At 46.2% G+C, this 26,848-nt stretch overlaps 1 protein-coding gene across 2 annotated transcripts in view; it reads left to right on the forward strand.

Moving 5' to 3' along the window:
- RNH1 (ribonuclease/angiogenin inhibitor 1) overlaps positions 1-25,327 on the forward strand; it is a 37,654-nt gene extending 12,327 nt beyond the window's left edge. The window contains exons 1-10 of one of the 2 annotated variants that reach the window (XM_024209515.2): positions 3,355-3,428; positions 10,523-10,628; positions 12,985-13,155; positions 14,922-15,092; positions 16,423-16,593; positions 17,551-17,721; positions 18,286-18,456; positions 20,073-20,243; positions 22,591-22,761; positions 25,120-25,327. In XM_024209515.2, coding sequence (XP_024065283.2) covers positions 10,543-10,628; positions 12,985-13,155; positions 14,922-15,092; positions 16,423-16,593; positions 17,551-17,721; positions 18,286-18,456; positions 20,073-20,243; positions 22,591-22,761; positions 25,120-25,207 — 1,371 coding nt within the window. In that variant the 5' untranslated portion in view covers positions 3,355-3,428; positions 10,523-10,542 and the 3' untranslated portion in view covers positions 25,208-25,327. Of the gene's footprint in view, positions 1-3,354; positions 3,429-10,522; positions 10,629-12,984; positions 13,156-14,921; positions 15,093-16,422; positions 16,594-17,550; positions 17,722-18,285; positions 18,457-20,072; positions 20,244-22,590; positions 22,762-25,119 lie in introns of those variants that run through there. The other variant, XM_024209514.2, reaches the window with a different exon arrangement.
- The last annotated feature ends 1,521 nt before the right edge of the window (positions 25,328-26,848 follow it).

Here is a 26,848-nt window from a genome sequence, read left to right on the forward strand (position 1 = left end):
GTCTTAGTTCCCTAGTAACTCTGTGTCCTCTCCCATTAGATTCCTCTCTATTAGCTTCTATGCTGTCTCCCTGAGGGAAACACTCCCTTACTCTCCCTGGTAGCATTTGGGCACTGATATTGGGTGAGGAGGGGGATTTATTTTTCTTCAAGTTGGAAAACCTAAGAATGCCAGTCCAGATCCTCAAAGGTATTTAGGCCCCTAACTCCCAGGATCTGGGTCAGCATGTCCAGTATTTTGTCTAGCACCGCCAGCACAAGCGGCAACTCTCCCCAGCCCCACCCGCAATCTCCCATCCGTGCACTCAGCAAAATGTGCCTTTTTGGCCTTTACCCCAGAGCTTGAACAGAAGTCATTTCACAGGGATGTATGGGAGGCAAATGTTTTTTCCTTTCTAGCCTTTCCATACAGATATTAAATTTAGCAAGAGAAATTGTGTTGTCCCTCAGTTGATCTGCCCGTTAGCCACCCCCTTATACCTTCTCCTTTTAATCTTCCTCTATCCTCACTCAGTCAGCTCTGTTCCCATCACCATCCCACTGCTCTGTCCCCCTGATTTCTGGCCAAGGAGAGGGCTCCTCTTTTATTTATTTATTTGGCAGCTGATATCTGAAGGGGAAGGTGGGAAAGTGTTTATATTGCACTGAGTTACTTTATAACTCATTAATACAACGTAGAGAGTGGGAGGTTGATGATTATTGTTAGTATAGTGTCGCAAGGCTCTTTAGGACTGTAGGAGACAGTCCCCATCCCCACCTCAAAGAACTTACAGTTTGAGACCCTGGTCTTGCAATGAGCTCTGCATAGGACTGAGAATGGGCACAGTGCAGGGGTCCACCTGCCTAGCATTCAGTGCAGGATCAGAGCCCGTGTTTAGACCTAACATGACAAGTGATAAGAGGGAAGGCAGAACAAAGGCTATAATTAAGACTGTGACAGATATTGCAACCCCGGGCAGTATTTTAATTTTATGCGTGGTTTGTGTGTCGTGTTTGACTCCATGGGGGAGGGTTACCATAGCTCCTACAGAAATTAAAACTGTAGGGGGTGATTATCCCTGAGATTGTAAACAACTCTAGAGAGGCACCACTCCTTGTGGTGGTTTGCACATACTGGCTCCAGCTGTGTTTTCCAGAGACTAGGAAACAAAGAAAGGGCTTTTGGTATAAAAGGATGAGCTTGAATTGATGCATGACCGTCATTTTAAGTCACCAAATATACATGGTTCTCTATCTAAGGAGAGGCGCCAACCCTTGCTGAAGGGTTGAAAGGGATGTTGGCCAGGTATGTTTAATATGGGTTTAAATCTGTTTATTGTCTTAATGTTTTGTATGTAATGCTTTTACCTAAAGAATAAAGGTGCTTGTTTTGAAAGAGCTGTGTGGTAACTCGTAACTGCAGGCAATACACTGGTCATAGGCCTCGGAGAGAGTGCAAAGCACAGGTGCTGGCTTTGGGCAGACTGGGTTGCTGGGGATATCACAGATCGGAGAGCCGTGCCGCCTTAAAACCCCAGTCAAGGAGGGAGAGAGATCCAGATCTCTGCTCAAGAGAGGTGACAGCTGGGAACTGGAAACTTTAAGTGGGTGCCCTTGAGGGATGATGGAGATGGAGGGAGAAGATAGGTGCACTTACCACTGAAACTGTGAGACAGGCTAAAGGGTGGCCTGTTTATCTCTGTATGAGTTCTTTAGTAAGTCAGGCGCTAGAAGCTGGGTAGCAGTAGCCGAGGAAGGATTAGGAGAGCGAAGGGGGCAGCAGGGACAGACAAGCCTGCCTTCCATGAGGAGATAACAGGGTCTGTGGATGAGGGGAAAGCAGTGGATGTGTTATTCCTTGACTTTAGCAAAGCTTTTGATACGGTCTCCCACAGTATTCTTGCCAGCAAGTTAAAGAAGTATGGGCTGGATGAATGGACTATAAGGTGGATAGAAAGCTGGCTAGATCGTCAGGCTCAACGGGTAGTGATTAATGGCTCCATGTCTAGTTGGCAGCGAGTTTCAAGCAGAGTGCCCCAAGGGTCGGTCCTGGGGCCGGTTTTGTTCTATATCTTCATTAATGATCTGGAGGATGGCGTGGACTGCACTCTCAGCAAGTTTGCAGATGACACTAAACTGGGAGGAGTGGTAGATACGCTGGAGGGTAGGGACAGGATACAGAGGGACCTAGACAAATTAGAGGATTGGGCCAAAAGAAACCTGATGAGGTTCAACAAGGACAAGTGCAGAGTCCTGCACTTAGGACGGAAGAATCCCATGCACTGCTTACAGACTAGGGACCGAATGGCTAGGCAGCAGTTCTGCAGAAAAGGACCTAGGGGTTACAGTGGACGAGAAGTTGGATATGAGTCAACAGTGTGCCCTTGTTGCCAAGAAGGCTAACGGCATTTTGGGCAGTGTAAGTAGGGGCATTGCCAGCAGATCGAGGGACATGATCATTCCCCTCTATTCGACATTGGTGAGGCCTCATCTGGAGTACTGCGTCCAGTTTTGGGCCCCACACTACAAGAAGGATGTGGAAAAATTGAAGAGAGTCCAGCGGAGGGCAACAAAAATGATTAGGGGTCTGGAGCACATGACTTATGAGAAGAGGCTGAGGGAACTGGGATTGTTTAGTCTGCAGAAGAGAAGAATGAGGAGGGATTTGATAGCTGCTTTCAACTGCTTTTAACCTGAAAGGGAGTTCCAAAGAAGATGGAGCTAGGCTGTTCTCAGTGGTACCAGATGAGAGAACAAGGAGTAATGGTCTCAAGTTGCAAGTGGGGGAGGTCTAGGTTGGATATTAGGAAAAACTTTTTCACTAGGAGGGTGGTGAAGCACTGGAATGGGTTACCTAGGGAGGTGGTGGAATCTCCTTCCTTAGAGGTTTTTAAGGTCAGGCTTGACAAAGCCCTGGCTGGGATGATTTAGTTGGGAATTGGTCCTGCTTTGAGCAGGGGGTTGGACTAGATGACCTCCTGAGGTCCCTTCCAACCCTGATATTCTATGATTCTATGATTCTAATCTGTGCCATACGGTGCAGGAATCATGTACTGCAATGGCTCTATCAGCCTGTGCCTTTAAGAGTGTGTCATGATGCCTCCCTCTGAGCCATAGTCATGCGTCAATCGATTCCACTGACATTAAGCGGGTGAGGGACGCTGTTACTAGGAAAACCCCACTTGCTAATGTGAGACAGTGGGCAAGCCTGAACAGGGCCCAGCTAGCGCTGCCAGGAGAGCGCTTCAGCCAGGCCCAGCTGCGCTGTGCTTCGCTTCCCTCAGCCACCCTCCCTCCCTGGGGGAGCGGCTCTGCAGGGCACTTGACTGCTCTCCACCACTTAGACACAGCTAGAGCAGGCAGGAGGAGGGGACTGTGGCAGCCAGGGCAGGGGTGTCTCCAGCAGAGCAGGAATTCCGCTTCTCTCTTCGGGCCGAGGCAGAGGATCTGGTAGGAACAGGATCTTTTCCTCTCTCTCTCTCTCTCTCTCTTTCTGCTAAATGCTCTTATCAAACTGTAGCTTTATGCCTGGTAACCACAGCGCAGGCGTCTGGCAGGAGTTCTATTTGCAGGCTTAGACATACTTTAACTGAGCCAGGGTTTTGCAAATCCTGCTGGGGGTTGTTGGGGAAAATCTGTCTCTTGAATGCATCGTTGGCAATGTGATTTCAGGACTGAAATGCAAAAGAGGGGTGGGGACGCTTCATTTCTTATCCAGATTGGTTAGGAAAATTACAGTGAATTCACTTGAATCCAAGCCACTTACGGGTGCGTTTTGTCTGAAATGCTGGTATCTAATCAAGGTTTAATATTTGCCAGGGCTGAGCCCCTGCACCTCTGGGCTGGGCAGTTCATAGCCCCGGCACTTCTGAGTTTGCTGCGTCAGTTATGAAAGTAAAAATATTGCGTGAGCCCCAGCACCTCTTTCATTACAAATTAAGCATTGTGTCTAGTTATTCCACTGTATTTTTAACACACCCATCTTTGACTCCGTTTGCTGTTGGGATGGGTTACCACGCTGTCAGGCCTAAAACGTGGTGACTCCCAGATGGTCAGGGAGACTAAACGGAAGTGTTTCAGAGCATTCTGAACCTCAGTAAATCCTTGAACCACCTCCTGCTTTTCATCCTCAGAGCACAGTGACTTCTTTTTAGTCGCTTCTGTATAGGTTTCTCTCCCATGCTCATTCTTGAGGTGAGTTTGTTTTTTAAGGCCCGAATCACTGTTTGATTCCACCCTAACCTGCTAGCATTTGATCCCGAGAAGGATCTGTTGACGACCCTGGTACAAGTGAATAACAAGACCTGCAATGCCTTCCTCACCTTAGTGTTGAGAAACTTGCTTGCCACCAGGGACTTGCAGATCACAACAGCAATAATTGGCCCTTTGCTGTGGTGGTCTATGCTGGATATGCAGCTCCTATATACTCCTGATACTGTTCCAGTTCATTCAGATACCCTGACATGGCTGCAAAATCAGCTGCTCATAGTTAAGCTTTCACCTAATATCCATCCCCTTCCCCCAAATCCTTTTTTGAGCCTTTCTCCTCCCCTCCCCCCCCCAGTTCTAGCTGATCTGTGTAGACTGTGGCTTTTTAGCCTTTAAGTTAGGTATGCATATTCAATAAAAGCCCCTTTGCTATATTGAATTATTGGCAGTATTGAGGCAGTGGCCGCAGGTTGTTTTACACCCTTTGTAACCGAGCTTTCTGTTCTCTTTTTGTGGGTCCTGCAATACTTTTCTTTTCAGAAAGTTTGTATTGAGCATTTTTGTTCCACATTGTCAGCTTAGTCATGCACTCTCTGCATAGGCATCATCCTCTCAAAACTGCTTTGTGTAGTATTTTACAATGTTTGCCTACTGGATGTTGGTATTTATTTAAGCTGCATAACCCTAGCTCTGAGGCAGCAATCTATGTGATTTAATTAAGGTAATATTTATACAGCATCCTATGATTTGTACAGTAATTTATAGAACAATTAAATGACTGTGTCCCAGAACTTAATTGTAAGTTCTTTGATATGACAAGTGATCACAAAGGAGCGTGGGCTTCAGGGGAAAACGGACAGAGGTTACTACAAGACTATGTGATTACTTATGTTTGCTTTGGGTTTAATGGGATGCTGTGTAGGTTAGCTTTTTTTTGTAAATATTCATGGCTATAAACAAAGCCTAATTTTCTGCTGTGTAAATGGGTAAAACACAATTTCAGTCAATAGAACCACACCTATTTAAAACAGCTGAGAACTTTCTCCTACAGACTTTAATTATTGTGAGAACTTTTTACACTCTCCTTTTCTTCCACTTGCCATTGTCTGTCCCTATTTTGGGCAATGCAGCATAGGAGAGGAAGAGAGATGGGGTGATGGGGAAGGGGCCTGGAGGGGGAAGAGTGTGAAGGCGGACAAGAACAGGTGTCATGATTACATTGGCTTGGCCGGAGTGGTAACAAAGGGAATACATGAATGGCAATCACAACAGTAGTTCGCTCCAAGAAAGAGGCCAAAGCATTAGAGCAGTAAGAGCTCTGAAGCAAAGATCAGGAGGAGGTACCAGATGGGTGGACAATGGCGAAGGGTAGGTCTCCTGAGTTCTGGAGACTGAGGTCTTCTCCCTGCTGATCCTGCTCATGTAGCGGCATCTCTGGGGAAGCTGAGCATAACAGGCCACCCTCAGAAGGGTGCTGGGATACGCAGTGGGGGGAAGCTGCTGTTTCTGGATAGCTCAGTGACAGGCCATTGAGGACAGGAAGGGGAGTGGGGCTGGCTTGATGCTCATAGCTATTGCTGCCTGTATAGAGGCGACATGGGGCCTGGGTAACAGGTGGGAAACAAAAGAATCACACAGCTCGAGAGAGCAGAGATCCCTGCTTGTGCAGGGGAAGCTGAAGATTGCTGCTGTGCCTTGGATCTTTCCTCCCACCCCTCTGCTTCCTGTGTTAGGTTGCTGTACTTATTTGCAGAGAATAAAAATAATAGACTCCCTACTCTTAGAGTGAAAAAGAACCAACTCCTGATGTACACACACTGAGGGAAAAGGAGCAGAGGATGGAGAGCAAAGGGGAAACACTGCAACAAATTGTGTGGTGGGAGAGGAGCAACGAGACAGTAAAAAAAGGGATAAGAGAAGAATAGTTTAAAAATGTCCTACTTGGTCTAGTCTAGGTCACTCCAACAATTGCTCCACCTGTCCTCCCCCCTCTGAGCTCCCATGTTGGGGGATGATCCTCCACTCTGCTTGGAGACCAGGGAGTCTGGAGAATTGATAGGGGCCTGTTCCTGTCTATCAGGCAGTGCCCCGTCATCAAGATCTCAGAGTGCAGGAAGAGCTAGTGTAGGAATATTCCTGATGGTGCAGAAATCCCAGGAGCGGAGCTCCCACACTGAAGGCAGGAGACTAGACTCATAGACTTTAAGGTCAGAAGGGACCATTATGATCATCTAGTCTGACCTCCTGCACAATGCAGGCCACAGAATCTCACCCACCCACTCCTGTAACAAACCCCTAACCTATGTCTGAGTTATTGAAGTCCTCAAATCGTGGTTTAAAGACCTCATATAGGGAGGAACAGGGTGGTGGCACTTACCAAGAGGAACCTAGCTGGATGGAGGGAAAAGGAATGAAGGCGATAGAACTAAGCATAGAAAGGGAAAAGGGGGAGGCTGGGGAAAGAGAACAGTTGGTGACTTAGCATGACTAGTGCCTTGTAGTCATATACACAGGAGATTGCTTAAGTGTTTCTACCACACCCCCTGGAGTTTTCACAAGGGACACGAGGACAGCCCCTTTCTCTTATGGAAAAGTACTTGGGCTTTTCAGTGCTTGTAGGCAGGCAGAACCTCACTTTGAGAGACAATCTGCATGGAGTTCAGTTGCTCAACCTCTGAAGACAGAGTGGCTGAGTCACTTCTGCTGAACAGGGAGTGTAGGTATTTCAAGCATGAGGCTTGGGCCCCTAAATCATCCCCTCTAGCTAAGATAAGAGACAGAATAGAAGAGAAAAAACAAGTAATAGGTGCAAGGCACTATCCACTAACAGCAGAGAACCACCTTTTAAGCTGCTCCTGGACAGAGCACTTTGGCTCATACCCACAAAGGTATTTAGGCTCCTAACTTTCCTATTGGGCAAGCAGGAGCAACAGGATTCAACCAGCTAGGGCCTAGCTTTCACAAGTGCTGAACACCCTTCTCTCCAGCTGAAGCCAGTCGTCACTACAGATTTTCAGCACCTCTGGAAGTGAGGCCCAAAGACGCTTCACTATCATGTCACTCCTGACCTTTCTGTGTCTCTGGGTAAGCAGAGAAGGGATAACCGTCCTAGGAGGAGAAAGAGAATAGCCGTTAAACAAAACAAGTGCAGGCAGATCAGAGCAGTGGCAGAGCATGTTAGTTTGAGAGAATTCATCAAGTAGATCTGCAGAGGAAGAAAGAGAAGGGAGGACACTATTACCTCTCATTTCCTCACAGATGAGAAGGAAGACAGAAAAGAGGGAAGAATAAAGGCCAAAAATAATGTGGGTGTGGGGAGCAAGTGGGAAAAGAAATCTAAAGTGACAGGAGGAGGTAAGGGAAGAACCTGTTAGAGAAAGAGAGATGAAAACAAGGAGTTACTTAACATGGGGGAAGAGATGGTATGTAAGACTTTTAGCTCCCCACCTAAGCCCTGCTTCCACAGTGAGCTCCCTAGGGGCCACAGGGATCTCGCAGAGCTCATTATAGGGCCATAAATAGCACTGATAATTAGCTGGAGAGAGGAACTCAAACACCTTTCCCCAACACATCAGAATCCTTCATCCCCTTACCACAGGGAGGAACAAAAGACTAATTCCCCACCGAAGAAACTAAAACAAGATCCGTATGGTGTCAGTTGTACTCTAGTATTATGAGTTTATTGTAAAGGAAGACAGCTAATTGCCTACATCTTCCACTATAACATGGCACACAGGGGAGAAGAATACCTTAATCACATGCCCTTTATAATGGAGACCAAGAAGGATGAGCATGCTAAGTAGGGCAGGTTCTTGAAAAAGCCAATCTGGGGGCCAATAAATACAGCTGCTCTGGCCTAGGCCCCTTTGGCTCTGTTTGGATTCAAAGGAAGGTATGGAGGAGGAAAAGCTGCTGAGTGAATCTCTGAGCTCAGAGAGGAGGAGGATGGGGAATCAGGGAAGGTTTTGCTCTGTTATGATGTTTCTATTTTATAGATTGTTTCTATAATATATTTCTCCACTTACCATTTTTAATGTTTTGGGATAGCAGATAATTTTTTGTTTCGTACACAGTAACTTAATCCCTTTGACTAACTAGATTCTGATATTATGGCAATGAGATGGGTCACAGACTTCTAAAAATTAAAATCCCTGCCTTCCAAGCTTCTGCTTTTGGCTGCTTGTTTTGGGGGAGTGGGTGACTACTATGCAATGTGTGATAAATCTGGCTGTTAATGTTAGTCAGTATAAGTCCTAGCCTCAGTTGGTATTAATGATTATACCTCAGTTGACACTAGTAGAGCTCTACCATTCTGTGTCAGCTGTGGGACTAGCTGTGTCTGCTCCTTCGGAATGAGCTTTAAGAACATGAGTCTATGTACCGTAGTAGTATTTACCTGCAACACAGAGATGCTTGGAACTGTATGCTAGATTTAGAACAACAGCGTGCTCCCATCTTCTCATGTTAGAGTGGAGGGATTATTTATGCTTTCCAGTAGGATTTCCCTGTTGTATGCTATACTTCTTGTGCTAGGAGACCGTCTCTGGGGGACTGCATTGTTACAGACTCGCCTCTATGGAAAAACTCCCCTTTATTTGGGATCCCTAACTTACTCTCTCCATCTTTAATTATGTTAAAAAAAAATGATGTGGGGAAGACAGAATTAGAAGTATGAGGAAGAATTAGCTGTAGTACGCAGTGCTTGTTCCTAACTATTCCACTCTGGTTTGGGCCAGTGTAGGAGGAGAATGTTAATGAACTTGACCTAGGTAGCATGACTTGAAATACCACTTGGCACCTAGAGTAGATCCAGTTTAACACCTTCAAAAACATGTTAGTTGCTCACTGTCTATATCTCCCCTTCGGGTAGACCACAGCTAGTGAACACGATTTGAAAAGTGATCACGCCTGGTGTGGACACAGCTGAAGTGGTGTTTCAAATAATGTTTAACTCTAAAAAACACCCTTCTTTGCTAGTGTAGATTAGACTTCTATGGGTCTGATTCATCACTGCATTGTGTATAGTCACCTCCACTAACCAATCAGAATGAGGGCATTGTCACCCACACTGCACTGCAGTCAAATTGTGTAGTCACTTACACACGGTGTAGGGTAACAAGCTAGCCAAATGTAGACCTAGATAGTACAGTGGTACTTTCCAGGGTAGTAAGTGTTTGTAGAATCAGCCTGCTAAACTGCAAGATTTATGGGTTTAGGCTTAGCTATTTGTTTTGGCATATTTTTACCTATTGTAAAGTATTGTGTATAAAGACTGTGGAACCCCTCTGACCTGTAATACAGGTTTACTGTATATAGATCATAACTTGTAATATGATTGTGGAACAAAAAACACCATGCATCTCAGATGCTTGTAACTCAAAATTGCTCTTTTGGGGCTGACAGCAACGGCTGAACATAAAAATACAGAAACCACAAAAAAATGTGCCCAGCCACTTACTGGTGTGTATTACCTTTCCAAGGCTACAGTGTTGCCATATCCTGATTCATGCAAACAATTCAAACGCTGCCTCTGCTCTGTGTGGTACCTGCTTTTGCTAACCGTACAGGAAGGGGGTTGGTAGGTTAAAAAATGACAAAATGCCCCCTGGAGCATGCAGAGCAGAGCATGCCATCTGAATGTCTCCCACTGCCCATAGCTCTGCACTCTGCACCAGGTGAACTGGTGAGAGTCTGATTCATGTCTGAATGGTGCTGGATCCTTCCAGCCCCATGAACTTTGCTTTCCAGTAAACTGGTTTTTGACTGAGAGATTTTTGTTAACATGGAACCTGTCCATTCCCATGACTCTCCTCCTCTCCATATGTACTCTTATGAGAGATCACTAGGTCCTAGACTCATATCAGACTTCCCATGCTCTCCCTGAAGTACACACATGTACTGTGCCGTTCGGACACCAGTGCAATATTTACAAAATGGTCCCCATTGCCTTTGGAAAGTGCACACTGTCACGTAGCCAAAAAGAGCCTCCCTCTCTTCTCACTGGGTCAAACAGTTGCCTAAAAACCACAAGGGTCTTGGCTGACTGTTGCAATAACTCTGTAGGATGCACATACCATCCAGCCACCGGATAGGGGCCTCTGCTGGGTTAGTCTGGCCACTACCTGATCTATCTCAACATTGCAAATATGGAGTTAGTGTCTGTAACCTTTCAACATCGGCCATGTGTAAAAAGAGCAAGTTGCACAACTGTAACTTGTGGCGCAGAGGGTTATAAATCCAGCTGCCCAAGCATAACTGGTTGGGTTTGAAGAGGGAATGTTGGGTTTGTTGTTCTGCTTCAGAAATTACTTACTGTCATCTTGTTAAATCTTCAGGTCTTGCATCAGCATTTAAAATGGACCTTGACATCCAGTGTGAAGAGATGAGTGCGTCCAGATGGACCGAGCTTAAATCTTCCATGAACACGAGCAAAACTGTCAGGTAGTACCAGTTTTTCCCCCTAGAAGAGACTATATAGCAACTAAGCTGAATAGTTTCCTAAAGCCGTGGTTCTCAACCAGGGGTCTGGGGGCTGTGAGCAGGTTTCAGGGGGGCCGCCAAGCAGGGCTGGCATTAGACTTGCTGGGGCCCAGAGTAGAAAGCCAAACCCCCACCACATGGGGCTGAAGCCCAGGGCCCCAAGCCCCGCCACCCGAGGCTGAAGACTGAGCAATTTAGCTTTCCGGGCCCCCTGGCAGTTGCCCTGCTTGCTACCCCCTAATGCTTGTCCTGGCTTTTATATGCAGAAAAACAGTTGTCACAGGTGGGCCGGGGAGTTTTTATAGCATGCTGTGGGGGCCTCAGAAAGAAAAAGGTTGAGAACCCCTGTCCTAAAGGGTGGAGGGAGGAGTCTACAAGATTTTGGGGCGGGGGGGGGGGGAGAGGGGAAGGGAACAGAATGTTTACTGCATTTCAGGGACAATATTAACTGCAGTATTGTTGCTATGTGATACTGCAAACTTGCTCATGACAGAAGGATTCTGCTCCTCCTATGTAGGACGCTCATGAAGACATGCTTATCTAAAGAAACCTAGTCCTTGGTATGAACTCAGTCTGGGTTCAAATTCAGCATAGATCAAAAACACCAAAGTAGTGATGTCTTCAATGACTATTTAAATATGTTGCCACTGTTCTGGTGTTCCTTTCTTCCTTGGTTGAATGTTTATTTGCAGGGGGTTGGTGTCTCTATCTTCTTTCCATCCAGAAAGGTGGGTTTTAGGCTAAAAAAGTGCCCCTTGATGGGAGTGCCAGTCAAACTCCTTCCCTATGGCATTTCATGACCAGTCTTACCAAATGCTATAAATTGACCAGCATTTTAACACGTGGAAAGTCTCTATCCCTTTCACTTTTAATCCTACATGCTCTGGCAGCCACCAAGAGTATATAACTTCGATTTTAGCCTGGTCAGCTAGTGAGTGCTCTGCTGGGAGGTAGGGAGTGCTAGAAAGAGTTGGTACCACACTGCTCCACCTCCTCTTGCTGGGAATCTGCACTCCTGGGCTGACCTCTTGCTCCTCTGGGTGGGCAAAACGAGCATTAAGCTAGTGGGGAAGGAGCAGCAGATTGAGGGCGATTTCCTTTGGGTCGGGTAGGAAGGATTGCGTAGGCCTTTGATATGTGAGTTATGTGGAACTAGCTCTGACTGTCTGAGTCCTCCCATGGGGATGGGATGCCCTGAGGGAACCTGGGCTACATGCCAGTGATTAGAACTGCATTCTGAGCAGAGACTTGGCTGCCCAAGGCATAGAGGCTGAGAAGGTGACAGCAGCTGATAATTGCCAGGAAGGCAGTAAGGATGTGGGCAGAGGCCATATGAGCTATGCATGCCAGAGCAGTCTTGGAAGTCTCTCTTTGACTGGAAAGCCTGGCAAAGGACCAGTTCATTTGGTGTCACTACACAGTCTGCCTAAAAGCTTCTACATTGCCCTCTGGACCTTTGGATTCAGGTGCACTCCTGCTGCCTGATGAACTGGCTAACTTGTTGGTGAAGAAACTAAACTTAGCTGCAGCCCAGGGCTAAAGCTCTGTTGGCTAGAGAGGGGGTTTGGGGCACATGCCATCTTCTAAGTGGCACAGATGGAGGAGTTCCATTCAGTCTGTCTCTGGCAGAATCTTATTTCCACTTCTACAGTAGCAGAGCCCCAGTAATGCAGGAAAAACAGGAGTACTTGTGGCACCTTAGAGGCTAACAAATTTGTTTGAGCATAAGCTTTCGTGGGCTACAGCCCACTTCATCGGATGCATAGAATGGAACACACAGAGAGAAGATATTTATACATACAGAGAACATGAAAAGGTGGAAGTAGTCATGCCAACTGCAAGAGGCCAATCAATTGAGATGAGCTATCATCAGCAGGAGGAAAAAAAAACTTTTGAAGTGATAATCGAGATGACCCATAGAAAGTGTGAGGAGAACTTAACATGGGGAAATAGATTCAATTAGTGTAATTGAATTGGCTATTAGTGTAGCCCATGAAAGCTTATGCTCAAATAAATTTGTTAGTCTCTAAGGTGCCACAAGTACTCCTGTTCTTTTTGCGGATACAGACTAACCCGGCTGCTACTCTGAATTAGTAATGCAGGAGAATCCCGTCTCCTGCCAAGCCTGGGTAGTGGAGTGGGCTTTGTCTGCACAACAAGCTGCATGTGGATTTGCTGTGATACACTCCAGGGACTGACTTAGGGTCTAAATAACTGATTATCTTGTTTAATAAATACATTGCTGATGGGGAATTCTTCAGTCATTGAGGTGAGCAGAATGAATTGTTAGGACTAATGCCATCTATCTTCCCTGCAGGCTGGATGATTGCAATCTCTCTGCTAGTCACTGTAAGGATATTGGCTCTGTCCTCAGTTCAAACCAGACCCTGACAGAGCTAACCCTGAATAACAATGAATTGGGAGACTCAGGAGTGGAACTGCTGTGTAAAGGGTTGATGACTCCAAGCTGCAACTTACAGAAACTCTGGTAAATCTCAGACTGGTGGTTGTGTTGCACTAGAATGCTTATCGGTCTTTATCAATGCATTGTGAGTAACTAAACTCTTGGGCCAGATCATCAGCTGAGGTAAATAATGCATCTCCACTGACTTCAATGGAGCTATGCCCATTTATTCCAGCTGAGGATCTGGCCCTATATTTACTGTACTCTGTAAACGCCTCAGAAAACCCTGAATTCTTATCAAATGGCTTCTCATTTATTGGTAGGGAAAGTAAACTGATGCAACTTCAAACACTTCCTGAGTAATGACTGGAAGAATCTGATCTCTAACTGGACTAGAAATGGCTGACTTTTCCCAGCTCTGATTATTTGGCCAGGGCAGCTCAAGAAAGAGCAAGAACCACTTGTCTATAGCAGCTTTTAACACCTCCCAAATACCACCCCCTCCAGTCTTCAAAGAGAACTCTTTCAATAGCTACATATATTTGGGGCTTTAATCTGTTCTGCTCACTTGTTTACCACCAAGACTATAGTACATAAATGGATCTTGGCACTTCAAAGACCAAGATAAGGTCTAGACAGCTGGCAGCCACCCAGGGTTTACCTTGGCGGGGAATGGTTACAAGGCTGACTTTTGGTCACTCCACAGTTCTGTGGGCTTCAAACTTCACGTGTCCTCTAGTGAGAAGAGCAATTTAAAAAAATTGCAGGCGAGGGGAGCCAAAATATTAAGTAAATCAGACATCTTGTTTTTAAGATAGGCCTTGTAATAAGTGGATCTAATACTTTCCCCAAGAGGATGGAACACTAGTTATTGAGTCACATTTCAAATAGTTTCTTTTTAAACCTCAAGTTTCTCAAGAGCGCCAATCACAAATTCATTAGCTTCTCTCCTAAACTAGATTGCTTGGGTGGGTGGGTGGGGGTGTGTGTGGTGGCTTTTTTTTTTTTTTTTTTTGTGTGTGGGCAGTTCAGTGCATGTTAAACATCCACTGTTTACCTAGGTCTATGTGTTAAAGATTAAATCAGAAACATCGAACTTTTCTAAAAAGCAAACTTCCATACAGAACTCCATTAAGATGTTGTACAGGTTGTTGGCTCCTCTGAGTGATTTAAATCAACCCCCCTTCCTGGTAATGTTGCAGCTGTCATGCAACTACTCCTACCAGAAACAGCACTGGAGAGAGACCTTTACCTGCTCTCAGTGGCAGCAGACGACTGATATGTCCTGCAGGATACAGTAGTTAAATATCCACAGTGTAACACCTACACAGCAATGGGGGATGTAAGCCAATATTTGGCTTAGATTTTTATTTTTGACTACTGTGCCCTCGCTCTAGGGAGTCAAAGAAAGGTAAGATTCCCTTGTTTTTTAGCTGGGAATAGCCTTTTGTTGTCTTAGACTTGTTCTATGTAGAACAACATTGCTGCATAGATACATTGGAATATTGTCATTATTTAATGGAAGAAATTCTCTTCTCTGCTATGGCTGCTGTACAAGAAGTTATTAAAAAAACATGGAAGCCCCTTGTTACTGCAACTCTAAAACTAGCTGATTAAAATTTTTTATTGAGGCAGAGATGATTGGGTCTGGCCTTATCATAGTATTTAGCTTGGCATGTAATAATTTTGGTAGAATTGCAGATGCTTTGTAAAGGCACTGAAGCATAATACACTACAGCACTACAATGGATTATGAAGCCAAATAGTGGAGGATACACCAGTCTCTGAGGAGAACATGGTGAATTCTGAGGAATTCTATTCCTCATATGCCGGTTTCTTTTCTCCCTCAGGCTGCAGAACTGCAATCTAACAGATGCCTGCTGTAAGCATCTCCGTTCTGTTCTGAGCACAAAACCAACTCTGACAGAGCTGCAGCTGGGTGATAACAAACTAGGAACTTCAGGTGTAAAAGTGCTGTGTGAAGGATTGATGGATCCCAACTGCAAGCTACAGAAGTTACAGTAAGTAATCACTGGCCTCCTTGGTTCTTTCATGGATGCTTGACATTGCAAGGTGCTAGACAAAACTCAGGTGGATGGGTAGGTTGGGAGTGGAGTTCTGTCATCTCTCGTAACCAGCAGTAAATTTGCCTCCAGCTGCAAAAAAGTGAATATCTGCAGGGAGGAAATATCTGATAAACCATTTTAGTGGGGATTGGATGGTCCCAAGGCCTTGTAATGTTGTGGCCTGGTCTCTAGTCTGACCACCTCAGTATAGCCCAGATTGGTAGTGACCAAAAGCTGTTCTCATTGGTAGGTTGAGTGGTTTCAGCAGTGCTCCAAATCTGTGTTGTTCACTTTATTTCCCAACCACCTGCTGTATGGTTCTCAGTGTTGCATTCATTGGATCATCGGGATATGTTCCATGGAGAATAGTTTGTGACTATTCAGACAAATTTGGTGGTTTTAATCCAATTTCCAATGGATAGGTCTCCATATCGAAACCACCTTTGACTGAGACCCTTGTTTAGCAGAGGCCAGGAATTAACTGGGCATGAAGAATTTGCTGCTTCCTTCCTCAAAAGGACAAACTACCACCCTTTGTCCTCCAGTTTAACCATCTACTTCTCACAGAGTTATGGATGGTTAGTCTGGCTCTTCCCATAGCCATATTATAGGGAAGGTGAAGTGGGTAGAGATTAGGTGCATGCCATTTACACAGCACTTTAGCTCTTGTCCACTGCAAACAATCCTCTGACCTTACTTAATAAATAGTGGTAGGTGCCTATCAATGCAGAATGACCTGGATGTTCTTTGATCAAACCCCAGTCAAGAACAGGGAGCACAAACTTGTTCCATGACCAGCAGGAGTGCTGCTGATCAGTTTATTGCTTTTGATTCTGGTCTCTAAGACTGTCTGGTTTCTGATCGGATTCTACTAAAGGCTACCAGTTGGAGAAACTAACTCTTCTCCTCCTTTAGAAAGACATAGCAGTGGTGGTCGTATGCTCTCTTACAATTCAAGAATTAAACAGTGGTTGTCAGCAAACCTGCATGCAATCTTTATGAAAGGCTTACTATTGAAACTGAGCAGATACCCCATCTGGTGATGCTTTCAAATCAAACTGACTGAAGCCCCCTGGCAATAGCATGGAAGTGCTATTAAGTTAGTAGCTGAGGTTTGGGGACTCTTCCCCCTCCCCCCCATGAAAAGCCATGAGCAATCTATATATTTACTCTCTGCTCTATCTTCCTGTCTGGTCTGTGGACAAGATCTCCACGCTGCTGACATAAGTGAGCTGAGTGGTATGATGAAGACTCCTATTTTGCTCTGGTTTCTTCTTTTTTGCAGGTTAGAGTATTGTGAACTCTCACCTGACAACTGTGAGATGCTCTGCTCTGCTCTGCGCACAAAGCCTTCCCTGAGGGTGCTCAACATAAGTAACAACAAACTGGGAGATGCAGCAGTAAAAGTGCTGTGTCAGGGATTGATGGATCCCAACTGTAACTTACAGTCACTACAGTAAGTAACAGTTAGTTCTCTCCAGTTCTAACTCTGCTCTTACAGAGACACACCGCTTTCTTGTTGCCAGGAATACTTAAGAAATTCTGTGGCTTATCCAGGTACATCTCTGTTGCCATGAAAATTGCAAAAACTCTCCTGGCTTAAATTCTGCTTAGTGCTTGATTCAGGGAGCTGGCTTTCACTCTTCACTGCATGGTAATGGCAGTGGTGTCACTGTGGACCAGACTTGCAAAGAAAATGTCCGATGGCTCCTATGTGGGAGTGGGGAGGGGAAGCTACTATCCCCCAGCTCTAGCTAGTCTCCCACCAGTTACTATCCAACTAAGTCTGAATACTGCTTCAGAATAACAAAGCGCACGTCTCTTCAGAATGGTGTGCGGCAATACACTCCTTGCCTGGGGTAAAGTCCATGGAGACAGTTTGGTGCAAGATCTGAGTTTCCTGCCCCCATCTCGATCTGCAGAGCACTCCTGTTCTAAGCGCAGTATAGGCTGCAGAATCAGCTTATAGCATCAGCTGGAAGCCATGTGGAGGCTCAGTGTGTCTGCAGCAGCAGGAGTGCACCGTCCCAGCATGGTTCTAATGGAGTTATGGTCTCAGGGACTCCCCTGGCTCTGTCTGTCCCCAGGACTTCCTTAAAGAGGGATCCTCAACATAAAGAGGTGACTTGTCTGGGCCTCTATCGGTTACATACACAGTATGTGGGTTTAATGAGCACCATAGTGCCCTAAAGGAAGGGTGATGCAAACTGTTTCTTCTGGGGGAATAATGGGCCAGATCCTCAGCTGGCATACCTTCACTGAACTCAGTGGAGCTGCACCAATTCAGACGGGCTGAGGACCTGGCCTGCAATCTCTCCTCCTGATTGTATTCAGGATGGTAGATGTCCTTTAATACACTGACGTATGGAGAAGCAACTGTTGAATTTTGATATGATTCTTCTATTCTCCACAGTCTGGAGAACTGTCGTATCACGGCTGCTAGCTGTGGGGATCTCAGCACTGTTCTTGCTAGGAAGCCATCCCTGACAGAACTGTCTGTGGGAGAGAACAAGATTGGAGATCCAGGTGTAGCACTGCTGTGCCAGGGACTACTGAATCCCAACTGTAAAATAGAGAAGCTATGGTAAGGGACACCAATGGCTACTTAACATCTGCACAAATTGGTATCCTCTAAGTCATCTGTATTTATTATGCTGGCATGATCTTGCCCGATATGTAGAGTTTCTCAGTCAACAAATCCCTTATGAAGCAGGGGTGCACCTCAGACCCCTTCTCTCAGTGAGGGTTGGGTGAAGAACACTACTGAATAGGCAGGAAAGCACAGTGAGGTCAGTAAATGATCAAATTCTTGGAAGAAGGGCATGACAGAACGCTGCTGTAATGAATATTCAGTCATTCTGTTCAGTTTTCTGTACAACACTGTGTACCCAACTTACCTTCTGTATTTTTAAAAAAAGGAGATTTTCATCTCTAATGCAGGAAAGGGGAAGATGTGAGAAGGCTGCTTACACAAAAGGAACTTGTCAAGTAAATGTGCGTGCATATAACAAGCCTCTTAGAGTTAAAAAAACAGACTCTACTGTTCTGCATTTCTACTGCCCTGGGTAAAAATAGGATTCACCCCAGATCAGCATATAAAGTCTTCAGCAAATCTTGAAGAATCCAATATTCCTATTGTGTTCCTCAGGTTATGGGAGTGTGGTGTCTCACCTGCTGGCTGTAAGGATCTCTCCCATGTCCTCAGTACAAAAGAGTCCCTAACAGAGCTGAGCCTGATTGGTAACAGGTTGGGAGACCCAGGAATGGAGCTACTGTGTCAAGGACTGAAGGATCCAAAAGCTAAACTCGAGGCACTATGGTAAGCTGCTGCTGGCTTCCTTTGCAATGTTCACTGTCTTAATTTATTATTTTTATTAACAAAAATAACTCTTCTACACTAGGCAGTGCCCACACAAACGTCCTAACTGATTCAGGTCCTCTAAGGGTGGTGTGGTTCTTCTGCTTAGCAAGGCCCCAGAGGGATTTTGGAGCATAGAGCCCATTGAAGTCAATGGGACTAGTGCTCCTAAAATCCATAGGTAACTTTTTTGAAAGGTCATGGGGCAGATTTTTCAAAGTCTAGGAAACTGAGCATCATCAAGTTTGAACCCACCCATTAAGTATAATCCATTCAGTGACTTGGAAAAAGACGTTTGACAGGGCAGCTTTAACAGCAAATTAGATGTTGTGGTCTGCTAGTTTACTGTTTTTGTATTGGATTCCTAGCTTTCCCATGGCTTTCTATTGCTCTAAAGCCTGAAGGCTTGAGCTCTAAATCCCACCAAGTGTTTCGGGATTTCTCCTGTGGTAGAGGAGAGGGAGTGAATTTGTTCACCGAGGAAAGCTATCGCCTTTAGCAATGAAGGAAATCTGTCTGCTAGCTGCGATATGAATATACATGGCTCCCCCTTGAAAGGGTTTAAAGAAGTCAGTACTCTGACTGATGGTGGCAATTTTAGTCAAAGTGTAACAACAGAAGGTCTTCCCTACATCAACTTCTCTTTTCCCACCTCTATACTTACCTGGTGTAACCTTCCAGACCTAGGTCCTCTGGCATCACGTGATCTGGGGTAGGAAGAGAACTGCCCCTTTGTGTGACGGTTTAACAAGTGAAATAAACCTTTCCTACTATCTAAGCCAAAAGGATCTATGCGATTCATCTGTTTACACGGATAGGTTTTCCTCACCCTCACATTCACCTAGCAATAGGTGAGGTGCCTCCTGTGTTGAAGGTGAATGGTGGTATGTCTCTCAGGCTAGGTCTACACTACCCGCCTGAATCGGCGTGTAGAAATCGACCTCTCGGGGATCGATTTATCGCGTCCTGTCGGGACGCGACAATCGATCCCCGAATCGACGCTCTTACTCCACCAGCGAAGGTGGGAGTAAGCGCCGTCGACAGGAAGCCGCAGAGGTCGATTTTTGCCACCGTCCCTACAGCGGGGTAAGTCGGCTGCGATACGTCGAATTCAGCTACGCTATTCGCGTAGCTGAATTTGCGTATCTTAAATCGACACCCCCCCCCCCCCCCCGTAGTGAAGACGTAGCCTCAGTGATCCCATTCAGAGTGAACTAATCTCGCATGCAGCTATGTGCCTCAAAAGAACAAAGGTCTTGCATTCTTTGAGGTGGGGGACATAATCTTAGTGTGATGCAACAGGACAATTGAGCCTCAGACCTGGGGGAGTGGATAAGGACATGGGTGATTAAAATAGCACATCTAATCACTGATGGCAAAGGACAGAAGGCCCAGACTTCACTAGGAATGTGGTCCCACCCTTCTAAATAGCTCTAATCACCAACATGAGGGGGAGGACGTGAGGCATTCAGGAGAGGTCAGCAGTGGTAGAGGTTAAAGATGGGAGAGGAAGACACATTAGATCATTCAATCAGTCTTTCAGCTCCTGAAGTTCTGGTTGTTTCTTTGCATTGCAGGATAAGGGAATGTGGTCTCACAACTGCCTGCTGTAAGAGCATTAGCTCTGTTCTTGGCACAAACCAGACCTTGAGAGATCTGCATATGGGTGGAAACAAGATAGGAGATGCAGGGGTTGAAATTATCCGTGAAGGACTGATGAACCCCAACTGTAACTTACGGTCTCTATGGTAAGTAACTTATTACTCTTTCACTTGCAGATATTGGTTGCCCAATAAAGAATGGGGGTGGATGGGGATAAGGCATCGAGGCTACAAAGAAACAGTTACAAAATACCAAATTGTTCCAACTGAGAACTGATGCTCAATTATAGCAGTCATGGCTGGGAACAGAATGCTGTTGGCATTCATTGGAAGACCGTCTCCCTTGAAGTCCTCATTTCCCACAGATTCTTCCTTGTACTTAAAACTGGCGCTTTGGTAAGAACTAGCAAATGTTAACTCCAATGTTGTCTTTGGGGTATAAGCCACACTAACTAAAGGGGAGCTGGAGGAATCTCCCTAGGGTCAGGCTATCCCAAACCTGCCGATTGCAGGATTTGTTGCACCTTCCTCTGAAGCAGCAGGTACTAACCACTGTCAGATGTCATACCTGGCTAGATGGTGTCAAGTATCCAAGGGTAGCCGTGTTAGTCTGTATCTACAAAAACAACAAGGAGTCTGGTGGCACCTTAAAGACTAACAGATTTATTTGGGCATAAGCTTTCATGGGTAAAAACCTCACTTCTTCAGATGCAAGTTGGATAGGTCTTGGGTTCCCTAGCACACTATCTACTGACAGATCACACTGGTGCGCACAAAAGAATGGAAACAAGATGTGGGGACACTAATCTTTTATGCAATTGAGACCTCCACTTGTGCAACATCAAATCTCACCAAGCCTAATATAGGCTTGCTTGATTTCCATCCATTAGCTGAAGAAGTGAGGTTTTTACCCACGAAAGCTTATGCCCAAATAAATCTGTTAGCCTTTAAGGTGCCACCAGAATCCTTGTTCTGGCTAGATGGATCACTGGCCTGACCTGTATCTGGCAGTTCCTGTGTCCTACTGCTAGAGGACAAATCCTGACTTGGGTAACAAGTATGTGTTGCTTTCTTTGTGTACTTGTGAAAATCCAACACTGTTTCAGCCCTGCCAGAACAAGCAGCCAGTCAGTTTCAGTGTGGATTAGCAGAACTGTACACATCTGACTATCCGTAGCCAGTGACACTTCCCCCCCCTCCCCCCGCCCCCAAAGTCTGAGTACTAAACTTGCGTAAATAACTGGCTTAGTACTCCCAACACAGTGCTGCAGTGCAGCCACCTCCCCACCCCAATGCCACAACACTGGAATGGTACTCTATAGCTCTAGTTGCACCCAGTGAAGCCAAATGGGCAGGAGCCATGGAATCACGTGTGGCTACCATGGATGCTTTAGTTATGGCTTCTAGAACCTGTAGGTTAGACTAGAAAGCCTCTGTCTCTCAAGATCCTTCTGCTGAGAACCAAAGCCAATCAGCTTCTGAATGGGAAGGATTGAGGGCCAAGAGGTCACTTGCCTTCTCACAGAGGTGGACAAGCAGACTGGGCTATGAGTTTGACTGGGTGACATCTGAATCTCAAGGCCAATAGATGTGTCAAGTAACCCAAGGGGTGTTCTCTTAATTAAGGTTCTAGCACAATAAACGTAGTTTAGCTACTCCTGTGTTTACTGAAGTACTGGTCCTTCCAATAGCCTTGGCTTCTTCAAGGCACTCTTTCAATTTGCCTTTGTTCTTTATCTGTAAATAACCCAGTAATAATATTCTGTAAACGTTGTTTAGTCTGGTCTTCATTAGCTTGGTCACCACCTGTAGCAGTGTAATAAGGAGAGAGAATAGCCTAATGGCTCAGTCTGGCTGCAAAAACTCAATTTTTTCCCTACAACAGATTCACCAGACTGTTTGGTCTGCAAGTTGGATAGGTCTTGGGTTCCCTAGCACACTATCTACTGACAGATCACACTGGTGCGCACAAAAGAATGGAAACAAGATGTGGGAACACTAATCTTATGCAATTGAGACCTCCACTTGTGCAACATCAAACCTCACCAAGCCTAATATAGGCTTGCTTGATTTCCATCCATTAGCTGGGAAGGGCCAGATTCTGTCCTCTGTTACACCTGGCGTTTCCATGTAGCAGAGGACAGAATTTAATCATGAATATCTAATGCTGCCCCAAGTCTTGTATGGTGCATCCTGCAAACAGATGGCAATGGGCTCTCTCTTTTTCTTTGGCTGGAGCCAGAAGAAAGGGATTGCCTACAACAAGTAGTCACAAAGGGCCCTGAGCACTGGTGTCTTTAGAGGGAGCACATGCTTCATGTAAAACACATAGGATAGCTTATGTGCCAGCCTCTGAAATGGTAGAAAGACACATGACAAGTGGTATTGCTGCCTGCTGCAGTCCTGGTTGGGATGTCTGAACTCTGGTCTGTTAGGAGTAAAGTGACTCTTAAGTCAGTATTCCTCTTACTTTGGCTTCTCTCTTTCCCTGCAGGTTGGGTAACTGCAGTCTCTCAGCTGCTTGTTGTGGGAGTCTGGCCACTATCCTCTCTTCCAAACCGAGCCTAACCGAGCTAGACCTGAGTAACAATTCACTGGAGGACGAAGGTGTGAAGAAGCTGTGTGAATCACTGAAACATCCAAATTGCAAACTACAGCAACTAGTGTAAGTGGTGCTCATTTTATATTCCCTCAGCATTGTGCTGGTGTCTTGGAATTAAAAGGAGAATGGGGGCTTCCAAGAGGAGACAGGGCAGCGAGCAAAGCCTGCTCTAAGGAAGTTAGTGTCTCGTGGGAATCCATGACTTCCTGCAGGAGGCAAACTTCTATCAGCTGTTTCAGGAGCTGCCTGCCCTTTTAAGGCTGTTTACCCATGCTCCTGACACAATGGTTTACTGCCTTGTCCCTAGAGACCAGACTAAGCTGTGACAGGGCAACAGAAAACACTTGAGCCTGGTCCTTTTAAGGCACTGTCCACATTGCAGCTTTAAATAGCTCACTGCCTGGGTGGTGTCCCATGCCACATAACCAAGAACTGTGGTGGCCAATCACATGGCCCCTGTCAGAAGCCAGCTCTTCCACATGGTCTCCCAGTAACTGGATTCACCTGGCTTGTCTGCCCCTCAGCTGGAGGGACTTGCATGAGCTCCTTATTGACACAGGTGACTGGGCTCTGGAAGGGAGTCTTGGTGGCGGGCTTTTATTTCTGTCCTTATTCCTTGTGAAGAGCCTTGGAAATGGGTTAGGGCTGGAAGGGACAAGCAAGTGGACGCCACTGCTGCAGTAGGAGGAGGTGGGGGGGAAGAAAGAAGAAACGTTTTTTATGTAAAGTTAGCCCATTCTGTCTGGGCCATATCCCAAAGAATTTCTTTGCTGACTTTCCCTTAAATCCTCTGACGTGACTTAGCCTGGGACTAGATGAGTAACACCCTCTCTTGTACCTGTAGCATGGACAGGCTCTTCGTCAATCTGTGGCTGAGACAGCTGTCCCTGTGTGACTGCATGGGGATGCCCCAGAATTGAAATAGCAGAACATAAAGGTCTTGTCAGTGGGACATTTCCTGTCCCTAACTCCTTCATGCTGTGAAGCTATTTTAATTCCATCTCCTGCTCTTTGACCAGACCATGACTAGGAACAGAGGAACTGCCATGTTGGATAAAACCCATGGTCTGTCTAGTCCAGTATCCTGTCTGACCGTGGCCAATATTAAATTAAAAGATACAAGGAAATGCACATCACAATGCATAAAAAGACTGAACTTCTCTGCCACAAGTAGTCATTGAGGCCAAGCCCTTGTCAGGACTCATGGGATTGGATGTTTATACAGATGACAAGAATATCCAGAGTTCCGATAAATGTTGGAAGAAGCATTAAACATACTGCTGAAGCCCATCTCTAACTATCAGAGATTAGGATGAGATCTATGTGGGGGGCAGACTATCTCACACCATTCTAATTCCTTTGATTCTTGCTCCTGTCAGAGAGGGGAATATTGGATTAGATCGGGGTGGGCAAACTACGGCCCGTGGGCCAGATCTGCCCCAGCAGCCATTTTACTCCAGCCCTCGAGCTCCTGCTTGGAAGAGGGTCTGGGGCTTGCCCCACTCCAGCCGGGGAGCAGGGTCGGAGGCTGCTCCACACAGCTCCCGGAAGCAGCAGCATGGCCCCCCTCCGGCTCCTATGCATAGAGACAGCCGGGGGCTCCACTCTGCACGCTGTCCCACCCCAAGCACTGCCCCCGCAGCTTCCATTGGCCAAGAACCGCAGCCAATGGGAGCTGCAGGGGCGGTGCCTGCAGACCGGGCAGTGTGCAGAGCCACCTGGCTGTGCCTCCATGTAGGAGCCGGGCGGGGACATGCTGCTGTTTCCGGGAGCCACTTGAGGTAAGCACTGCCCAGAGCCTGCACCCCTGACCCCCTCCTGTGCCCCAATCCCCTGCTCCAGCCCTGATCCCCCTCCCACCCTCCAAACCCCTCATCCCAAGCCCCACCCCAGAGCCCACACCCTGAACTCCTCATTTCTGGCCCCACCCCAGAGCCTGCACCCCCAACCAGAGCCCTTACCCCCTCCCACACCCGAACCCCGATTTTGTGAGCATTCATGGCCTGCCATACAGTTTCTATTCCCAGATGTGGCCCTCAGTCCAAAAAGTTTACCCACCCCTGGATTAGATGGACCATGGGTCTGATTCAGTCTGACAGTTCCTAGAGGCAGATGCTTCAGTGGATTGTGTAGCTAGACCATGCTAGGCAGAAACAAATCCAGTTGTATGACTCTCCTTCAATAGCCTTGCTAGCAACTTAATACAGCTGAAGGCTACTCTTGGTTTAATAGCTCTGCCTGAGGACTTTGGTCTTGAACCAGGACTAGCAGAATAGTAAAGGCCAATAAGGCAGTTTTGGCTCAAACCTGATTGGCTCCTTTTTGTCGTGTCTTCTCCCCAGAGGTGACTGTGCCTTGCTCTCCAGCACTCTTTGATTTGATAGCATGCCTGCTGAGACTGTTTGTTTTTTTTCTTTTCAGTCTGTATGACATCTACTTGAGTTCTGAAGTGGATGATGAACTGAAAGTCCTGGAAGAGTCCAAACCTGGACTGAAGATTATTTTGTGAACGGTGTAGTTTCAGATGTGACCATCTGCTGAGCACTGTCCTCTCCCTGTTTCTGCCTCTCTATCTGAACTCTTCATATATGCAGTTAACCAATGAGTTCAATGTAGAATGTTTTTACCACAAAAAAATTCATGGAATCTCTGCAGAATAATGTCCCTCAAGGGAATTGGCAGCCTGCTGTGTATTCATGAATGTATCAAATTTGAGGCTCATCAGAGCATCTCATTCCCCGAGGTAAAGAATACTAGGCATCTACAAGAACTGGGCCTTTAGCCTATTTAATGGATCAATCAAGATTTCTAGAAGTTTCCCTTCCACTTAAGAGCTGGCAAAAGCAGAACCACCTGGTGAATGTCTAGTATTCAATAGATGGTGCTTTTGCTGAGTTTCTGGGGGAAAGTATCCAGGAACAAAGCAAAAATATTGACACTAAAATAAATGAAAGTAATGCACTCTTCCTGGAAGAGGTCATTTTTTTCCCCTGGGAAAGTAACCTTAACAGGAGCCCCTAGACAAGGCTGATAAGAGTAGGTGCTCACTTAATACCGGACTTTCTTTCTCTTGAAAGAAATCTATAAAGCTTCTTTCTTACAAGTAAAAATGATGATGCTCTCTCTTTCTGCTAAACTGAAAGTGAGTAAATTCTCTGAATTGTTCTGGCAAAAGTAGCTCTGTAGAAATGTCATTCTAATAAAGTTTCATTGCAAAGAATGAGACTCTTATTTCTCTGCTTTGTTCAGAAAGTTACAGTACAGACCCGTTTATGCGCGGATGTCGGGAGTCAGGCCGTCACGACCGTGGGTTAAGAGGGCCATGCTGAAATAGCTTAAGATATCTGTATATACATGTATATACAATCTAGTATTACATACGTATTCACAGCGTCCCAAATACTGCAGGCCTATCTGTTAACGGCGCTTTGCAAGAATATAAATTTAAATGTGTAATCTAATAACATTACTACACAGGGGTGAAAGTAACTCAGGACACTTACCGGTACGGGGTGGGGGTGGCTCTGGGCCCCGGAAGGGGAGGGGCCTCAGGTGGAAGGGGCGGGGCTAGGGGTCCGCATCCCCTAGCCAGGCCTTCCTGGTCCGCGCTGCCCGGGGTTCTCATGACGATTTAAAGCCCGGGGCTCCAGACACCGCTGCTGCGGTAGCGGCATCCGGAGCCCCAGGCCCTTTTAAATCGCCGGTCCCGGGGCAGCTGCTCCCTTTTGCCCCTCCCCCCGGCCTGTCGGCAGCCGAGGGGGGCCAAAAAGGGCAGGGACCTTAAAGCGCTGCAGGGTCCTTTGCCGCGGCAGCACTTTAATGTTGCTGCCCCCCCCCCCCCCCCCCCCCCATCGGCGGTAAAGACATACAACACATTTCCGCTCCGCACTTCCTGTCGATTTCTATGTTCGTGAATTAGTGAGCAAATCTGTAGCGCTACATAGCAAGTTCCTGTACCGTGTGTTAACGAGTCTCGCATGTTAAATAGGTAGCACTGGGAGGCATGGTGCTACCGCATGTTAAGCAGATTTGCGCGTAAACGGGTCTGTACTGTATGTTTGATGCAAGTGATGAAGGGAAACTAAAGGTTGTTTGACCTACAACTTCAACCTACCTTTAACTGCTTTAAGGCCAATCTGTCTTCAGAACC

Source organism: Terrapene carolina, unplaced genomic scaffold (genome assembly GCF_002925995.2).
Source record: "Terrapene carolina triunguis isolate 2854851 unplaced genomic scaffold, T_m_triunguis-2.0 Scaffold250, whole genome shotgun sequence".
Classification (NCBI taxonomy): Eukaryota; Metazoa; Chordata; order Testudines; family Emydidae; genus Terrapene; species Terrapene triunguis.